The sequence below is a fragment of the Saccostrea echinata genome, unplaced genomic scaffold, assembly GCF_033153115.1.
Source record: "Saccostrea echinata isolate AGI-Se365-2 ecotype Australia unplaced genomic scaffold, CSIRO_AGI_Sech_v1 ptg000054l, whole genome shotgun sequence".
Lineage (NCBI taxonomy): Eukaryota > Metazoa > Mollusca > Bivalvia > Ostreida > Ostreidae > Saccostrea > Saccostrea echinata.
Window position 1 is genome coordinate 64176255 of NW_026889803.1, and position 8952 is coordinate 64185206.

Consider the following 8952-nt stretch of genomic DNA (forward strand, 5'->3'; position numbering starts at 1 on the left):
AAGTATTGAAATAACATTTACAGTATTTAATAAATAATTAATGCAAAATTGAGTTTTATTTTTTCTCTTCATTTTGCCTTTTTTTTTAAAGTTGCCTCAAGAAAAAAAAAATCACTTGAGTTGCTTTGAATTTCTGCAAATGAGCCACTTCCATTCTGGGCTCCTTTTGTGACTGCATTTGCTTGCAAATAATTTTGTAGCTGTACTATTCTAGATTCTTCTGCTAAATATCTAGAAAGTATTTGCAATTTGTGGATATTTGTGAGTATATACTAGTAGGTAGAAATATGTAGAACCTTTAAAAAATCTAAAATATTCCTATTTATTCCTTTATTTTATTAAAAAGTCACAGATTTGCCAAGTTATAATCATTTTCATCTTTGAATCATGCTAGGTTTCTGTGAAGAATGCACTGCTAAAGCTGACATACAGATGATACATGTATTAGCAACTAGAAGGTACACAATATCTCATCCAATTCATATCTCTAATCTGTGCAGTTCTTTCTGCTGTATTGAACACATCCAGCCTACATACATATTAAAATGCACTGTTGAGTTTACAAACAATACCAATGTCTGTGTTAACAACCCTAATCTGGAGAAAGTACAAATGAGAAAGCTCTATATCCAAAGTTTGTACAAATATCTATCTTGTAACTACTACCACTAGCACTGAGCACCTGCAAATATAAATGACAAAGTCACATCAGCGAGCTTAATCAATTGTATGTGGAAATAATTCAAGTAATTCAGCAAGGGAATGTTCAAAGAACACAATACCTTATATTTCTCATCATTTTTGTTGATGCACACACTGAACACAGAGGTTGGGGTGCACGGAACTTGGGCTTTCAGGTCACCATTGACAAACCAGTGGTTTACAAAATGGTCGGTCCCAGCAGAGATTATCTAAATTATGAATAAATGATTTTCAAGCAAAAATGAATTCACACTGAACATACATGTATCTGAAAAGTCTGGACTTATTCTATAGGTTAGGGAGTTGGAGATTTTCCTTACCGTGTCTTCGTAGAATTGAACAGTTTTCTGGCACACCTTTGGTGTATCAAACACTGTGGTTGTTGTCATTGACCTGAGGTGCCATAGGGACATTTTTGGCCCCCCTCCACACACCTAAAGAATAAACACAGTCAATCATGTGGAAACAAAAATTTACATGTACACAGTATAGGTTCTTTCAAATTTATATTAAATTCAAAGTTTTGTCTGAATATACATGTATGTACATTTTGATACCATGTACATGTATTATGATGAAATAATAGTTTACTTTAAATTTTATGTTGCATGTAGTTTCATATTATTTTCCCTTGATTGCTTCTAATGATTCAAGTTTCGCATAACTTGATCTGATAAAATACCAGTACCAGTCCGAGTGAAAATAATCAAACCATAAGACAAATCAAATTTCATATGGTCGGATACTTTTTAAACTCTAATTTATCAAAATTCAGACCAAAAGTCTGGTGCAAGTTCCATTTCATACACATTATGTGGAAGGAATAGTTTCCAATGATAAACAAATAGTTGGCATTTTTCAATCATTTGCCTTTATTACATTTACAGATGTGAATTTTGATTACAAATTTATATCCTTTAATACACCTGAATCTGCCTCTCAGAAGTTTTGGTTGAGTAAAACCTTGTCATCAAGATACAAGACTAAATATCAAATAAATAAAAGATACTCAACTGAAAATTGAAATAAAAGCTGTTTCTCAAATAAGTTTTGTTTTGTTGATTAGAAATGTGTGTAGAGCACTCACCAACCAATCGTCTGTGGAGTCCATATCAACACAGCCAATCCATTTACCTAAACTCGGCCTACTACAACTCTTTTTAAAGAAAAGAAACTCTGTATAAACAAAAGAAATCTGTCTCAGCTATCGGATTTCTCAAAACATAACCTACTTATTCTCTCATAGACATGTTTCTCTTTCCATCGCTGATATCAAATCTCAAGATACATGCACATTATGCACATCAAACATTTTTTTGAATAAAAAGGAATATCAAAGAAAGTTAAAAAAAAAAAACTTTAACAAAAGAGATTGAAAATTGAAATAATGTTGCTATATGCTTACCTCTATTTTGTGTGGGACAATGGAATGAACCGGCTCAGCACTGTCTCTAATGTCTACAGAATGTACCAGCTTTTATTCTCATGGCAATGTTCACAGTTTAAAAACACTCATTACCAATAATAACTATACTTTTATTCAATTAATCTTTAATCTATTCAAAATATAGAGGTAATATGAGCCAGGGCTCTCTGTTGTCTCCAATAGGGGCTGTTTAAAGGCCTTATTCCCAGTTCAAAAGAGGTACCCTTTTTTCTTACTGAATGTGTTTATTTTCCCAATAGTTATTTTTTTTTATTTATACATAATTTCATTCACATAAAGTGAATGGGATTAGGCAGCAGGCATAGCCTATTTTAGCCCTCTCCCAATAGTTATTACTCCCCTAAACATAGGAAAATTTACTTAGATATAAATAGTAACTAAAATTGCTTCTCATGTTCCTGTTTATTGCAAAAACAAAATTTACTTGAAAACAAACACAAGAAACTTAAATTTTGATGAGTTTTAATCTATAAGATTTTCCCAAAAGGTTGTTTATTTTCACAATTTTAACAGCCCTGGCCCCCGTCCCAGAAAGTGGTGTGAGAGCCCTGTGAGTGATACATAGTTTTTTATCCTAATACACAGTTAACCACACAGCTCACCCCATATGTTGACTGAACCATCCTCTGAGGCAGAAGCCAGTGTGTTGCCATCGTTTTTCATGGAGATGTCATGTATGTAGTCTGTGTGCCCACTCAGAGTCAGCTTCGGAAATTAAAAGGCCATAAATGTGTATTAAACTTAATTATTTAAAGTATGTACGAGGGGCATTTCAAAAGTTCTGGCAACTGGTGTGCAGGAAATTAATGAGCGTCATTATCATAAATTAAATTATATCAATCCCTCAAAATAGTCTCCGTTGACCTGGACACACTTTTTCAGTCTTGAAATCAACGTGGAAAATGCTGCCCTATAGTCCTCTTTCAGTATACGCTTCATACACTGGAATACGGCACTTCTGACTGCATGACGACTTTCAAATCGCCATCCTCGGAGGGCTTCTTTGATAAGGGCATTCAACCAAAAATCGCATGGAGCTAGGTCAGGACTGTAGGGTGGATGTGGTAAAACGGCAATACCATTTTCCTTTAAATATTTGGTTACTACCTCTGATCTATGGGCAGGTGCGTTGTGATGGAGGAACTTTAATCCTCTAGTACTGGTTGTTGGTCGGGTCGTTTTATAGTGCTCTACAACCTGAGACAAGACATTCTCTGCATAAAATTGACCAGTAACACTGCTGTGTTCTGGAACCGCTTTTGAGCAACAGGGCCTTTAGAATCAAAAAATAAGGCGTACTTTACTCTCCAGACAGACCGGTTTCTGCGTGCAATTTGAGGCCTTGTATCATTTTCACCGATCCAAACTTTATTATTGAGCTTAGTTTCCAGTTCAAAAAAATATATCCATGTTTCATCACCAGTTACAATCTCATTTATTCGCCTTTGGTCACAATCTTCATAAATTGTTAGTAACTGTGAAGCCATTTCTACCCGGATGCTATTTTGCTCTTCCGAGAGAAGATGCGGCACCCATCTAGCACAGACTTTCCTAAGCTTTAAGTTTTCCTTTAAAATACGAAAAACTGCTGAAGAATTAATGTTAGTTAAGTCTGCTATTTCCTCAACTGTATATCTAGCATCATCAGCTATCATATTTTGAACAGCGACGATTTCTTTTTCGCCATATGCACAAACTGGACGCCCGGAACGGGGGTCATCTTCAATTGATTTTCTACCTGCTTTAAATTGAACTACTCATCTTGCTGTTGCTCAATATGAAAGAGCATGCTCTCTATATACTACATCTAAATCGGCTTTTATTTCTGTTGCCGTAAAGCCAAGCAATGAGCGAATTTTGCAATACGCTCTTTGCTCAACAAAAAAATTGTTCTCCTTATCAGTCATTTTTACGCCCAGTATACAGAGTATACCTAATTATGACGTCATTTTAGCAGAGCTATACATCATTTTGAATGTAAAATGACTTCACTACTAATGCATATTTGCCTAAGCTTTACAGTGGTATCAGAGTCATTTTAATCCTTAACATAGTTAAAATTTTATATACCAGTTGCCAGAACTTTTGAAATGCCCCTCGTACTATCTCAATATCAATTTTATCTGTTTATTATAACTGCACAATTCCACTCACCACTTGTGTTCCGGACTCTAGATCCCAGCCATACACGTTCTTATCCCCGCATCCAGCGAACAAGGTTGTCCCCCATTCCTGTAACGGGTCACTCAGTACAAATAAAATAAAATATTTTATCATAGCTACAGATCAATTCAATTCCTGGGGTCAATGTTCATGGGCAACCAAAACTTTTACTGGTTTGTGGGGGTGTAAATTCGAGGGTAAGGGAGACCCTGGAAATCCCTGAACATTGGTCCCCCATGAACAGTAATGATTCCATGGTATATCTTCTACTTTCTCCACTTACCTGTTTATCAACAATTAATGAGTTTACTTCTGGGTTAGAGAACGGGCCCCTGTAAAAAAAAAATAATTAACTCTTTTATATTATAGCTGCAGACTAGGCTGTTAAAACAAACAACGTGAAAAAATCAAACTTACATACAAACATACAATATCCATTATTCAATTTTTATCCCATTCATATCTCAATCATTAAAATTGTACATCTCTTTGCATATTCATACTTTTTAGGGATGGTGAAAGACCAGACAACGTGGGGACTTTTGTTTAAGATTTCCTTCCATTTCCAAGCACAGATTGGACCATTTCCTGCGCTAATTAGAGGAAATATGGTTTAAGAATGTATTAATAATTTAATTCAGTCAAATTGGATTATTTTCAAAATTAAAACTACATTTTAAAATATTGAAGTGTGGTACTGTTTACAATGAAATATGATTATAACCTAAACTTTCTTTAATGTCAAAATCTAATGTGATATTATATATAAAACCCTTCTAGATCTCCTAAAAAGGCTGACAACAAATACCTGATCAGAAGGTCTGAAGTTGTTGCCAGACAGTAGAGGGCCCCATCTTCACTTGCTGAAAGAACACATGTGTATCATCCAATGAGATTGACAAAATTCCTCTTTAAATTTTGAAAGTTGAATGAATGCAGTTTGTATCCCAATTCCTGAACACTAGTAAAAATTCAGTTGGGCTAGTAAATGTAGGTTGGCACTAGCCTGATCAGACTAGTAAAATTTTTAGTGATTATTACCCATTTCTAGCAAGTACTTAAAAAAATTATCAGAAAAATTTTAGTTTTGAAAACATTAAAAATCTTTATTAAATATTTATGATTTTTTAATGATTTTGTTATCTTTCTGTCCATGCTTGGTATGATCATTTATAATTTGTCTTTCTGGTCACCATGTTTAAATTGCTAAAAATGTGGAAAAATTGAGAAAGAGATTATCACTGACGTCAAGAAACACTTTGAATTAAAATGCACATGAGAGTTTCAAACGAACAGAAAGACTGGTGGGCCATAACTCAATAACATATTGTAATGAAATGATTATAGTGCACCAAACTGCTTCCATATGTGAAACAAAAACAGTTTTATTACAAGATCAAATAGTTTAAGGACATTGGCAAGTCAGGGCTATCCGGAGAAAAAAGGTTTAATACATGGGTTTTTTCACTTGTAAAATAGTGATTGAGAGTGATCTCCCGTGTAGAATTCTCTAAGCGGTGAAAACCAGTAAAGCGTATGTTATAGAGGTAAACAAAAGCACGTGCACTTCCTTCAACGGGTAGAATCATCTATACAGCAAGATTGAAAAGTAGTAATGGCTTTGTTGTACATTGTATTCAGGGACAAAGAGCAAACAGGTCGTCATTTACCATAGTTATGCTCAGTATGCTGGGAAGGGCAAAGATGTGACATATGCTGAAAGGTAGGTCGACCATGCCGACTGAGAACAGTTCTTAGGTCGTGTGAAGGAATCAGCATTTAGTAATTACGAATAAAAGTTAAAAATAAATCCATGCCAATATTTTTATGACAACGTGTTTCAATCAATTCAGTCAATTACATGATAAAAACAATCAACCAGTCACTTGACCAATTTTAGCTGTTAAGGGACGCAACTCAAAAATGATGATCGGTGCCGGTGTATCCATGTCTTTTTTCTATATATACATTTTCAACCAAAATATCTAGAAGTCATAGGAAATGAAGTTACAATAATGTATATAATACAAAAACTGTATGAAATAAATGGGTTTTGAAGAAATATTATGGTAAAAAATTATGTAGGTCCCTTTTATCAACATTTTACATAGGAAATGCATTAAGAATTGTAAAAACACTAATTTGACAAAATCTAAAAAAGAATGCTGGATTGGTAGGTAAAACGATCCAGAATATAGCCTATTTAGTACATTTAAACCTACTCAAAAGTTCTTGAAAAATTCTATACAATAACCAGGAACCTTGCCAATGTCCTTAAAGAATCAAATAAGATCAAATAGTTCATACAATTTTGATTTTTGAAATTAAAAATGTGCCTTCTTGGACAAATCTAAAGGAATGAAATAAAACTGTGTCATTTTATTTTTCACACTTTTAAGGGGCTATTAAAAAGGGATTGGGCTAGTAAAATTTTGTCATTGCTACCCAGACTGGGCTAGTGTTGAAAAAAGCTTTTGGCGCACACTTTGAACATATTATATGATATTATGGATCAACATAAACTTTATAATGTACAAGCATTTTAATCTCTGACTGAATAATTCCTATTCCTCACCTTGGAAGGAAAATATCTGCTGCCAATTTTCCTCTGAAGCATCTGGAGCAAGAGCTTTTGGTAAACTAAAAGAGTGTGATTAATGAACAAATTTACTCTCCAAAATGCTTGTTCAATTCAATTTTTAAAAATATTCTTCAATCGTTTACTTCAATAATAAATCAATGGTAAAAGTCAACAGGTCCGGCACAATCTCTTGATTTAGCTAATAGCTATGTAGCTTGAAATAGCTATATAGCTTTATTAAGCTATTCAGAATAGCTTGATTAGCTATTTTATCACACAGTTTTCTTTAATTTCTTATTTTTTCAGCATGCACAAAAAGTCGCACATTGGTGCAGTGATAGTATTCAACCTTGTACCCTTCTGAAAACAATGCATGTACAAATCGCTCATCAAATTGCATCTCCTTGAGAGACTTTGCTTTCAAAGTTCTAAAAGTTTTGGGGTTATATACATGTAAAGCAATTGATTTGTGACCATACAGTTACTTCTGGAATGAAATTACAAAGAGGTTAATTATATGGTCAACAACATAATTGATTGGTATAATAATTCAGCACATTGTGAAGCAATCATACTTATCCATGCCTCAATGCACACAGAGTGGTGTACAGTTAACCAAATAATGAAAATACAGTTGAACTTTGGTATCTCGAAAAAGGATATCTTGAACACCATGGATATGTATATTTCGAATCCTTGGTTAATCCGTTATATTAAAGTATTTTCTCGGTCCCTTCAAATTTGAGATAACAAGGCTTGACTGCATGTACATCTTCTGTTTAAAAGTATATTAAAGTTGTAATGTTAGAACTATCTTTGTTTTGGGTTGCTTTTTTGATAGTCCATAGTACATATATCATATGAATAGTCAAAGACTCGCGACTTTTTGCTAATTTCTTACAGTAAAAATTTTTGTGAAAAACTGCATATAAATAGCTTTATCAAGCTATTCTAAATAGCTTAATAAAGCTATATAGCTAATTCAAGCTATAATCAATGTATATAGCTAAATCAAAAGACTGTGCTGGACCTGGTCAAGGCAAAGGATAAGTATCTTGTGAAAACTTAATTTTCTGTTACCTGAATATTGATATTTTTCCATAATTGTTACAGGCTGCTAAGTACTGACCACAAGGAGAAAAACACTGACTAAATACAGTCGTGTGAAGAAGTTTTCTGGCCCCTTGACTTTTGTCCTGCAAGATGTCAAACTTTAAATGAATATATACTGATTTACCATTTGGTCTGTGTAACTGTTTTTGCAGTGCAATGCGTGAGTGAACAAGCACAAAATGTCCTAAAGCCATTTAAAAATGTAAATGTTGAACCCCCCCCCCCCCCATTGCCTCAAAGGAAACGTGGGTTTTGGTTTGTAAACATTCATTTCATGTTAAAACACTTTTATGAATTTATTAACCTTTTTCTTAATTTATCCCTTAGTGATGACTGACTGTACTTACGAGCTTCATGACTTTTATAGACTAATAGTGCATGTGCAAAAAAAAGCTTGTGCATCGGTGGACCGAATTTGTTTTGTCCGCTTACTTGGAATGTCGAACCCGATAAAAAAAGATACCTATTTAAAAGATTCTTAAATTTTTATCCTGCTTAATAACATCATTCGACTCGGAGGGGAGGGGGGGGGGGGCTGGCAGATTTTGGAAATAAATAATTTGTCTTCGAAAATGTTGGAAAGTACGAAAGCCCATTGAGCTCATTTTCGTAGGTAAAAAAATATATTTTTCGCGTTATAACGCGAAACTTTCGCGAATAAACGCGTAACTTTCGCGATTAAACGCAAAACTTTCGCGTTATAACGCGAAGCTTTCCCTGTAAAACAGAGACATTTGCATAAGTCTGCAGTTTGTTTTACTTTTTAATGATCTAGTTTATTCATTACAATGAAAAACGAAAGACTATTTTGAACTTGGATTATCACGAGCTGAAATTCTATGTTTTCTCGCCATTGAATGTGCCTCTCCTCTTTCTTAATCTTTTTTGCCGTCACATTTTGTCTTTCTCAATGCTGTTCAATACAAGTGTTAAAGCGTATAGTAGA

General features: G+C 34.0%; 1 protein-coding gene across 1 annotated transcript; it reads right to left on the reverse strand.

The window, feature by feature from the left end:
- Nucleotides 1-315: 315 nt before the first annotated feature.
- LOC133204542 (THO complex subunit 6 homolog) lies at nucleotides 316-8413 on the reverse strand. Its single transcript, XM_061340293.1, has 13 exons — nucleotides 8354-8413; nucleotides 7974-8089; nucleotides 6888-6952; nucleotides 5121-5175; nucleotides 4816-4905; nucleotides 4596-4644; nucleotides 4304-4381; nucleotides 2752-2854; nucleotides 2108-2160; nucleotides 1790-1858; nucleotides 1023-1136; nucleotides 783-911; nucleotides 316-682 (listed from the first exon to the last, which is right to left on the reverse strand). Exons 1-13 carry the CDS (start codon nucleotides 8360-8362, stop codon nucleotides 593-595), a joined length of 1020 nt encoding a protein of 339 aa, XP_061196277.1. The 5' UTR covers nucleotides 8363-8413; the 3' UTR covers nucleotides 316-592.
- Between the last annotated feature and the right edge of the window lie 539 nt (nucleotides 8414-8952).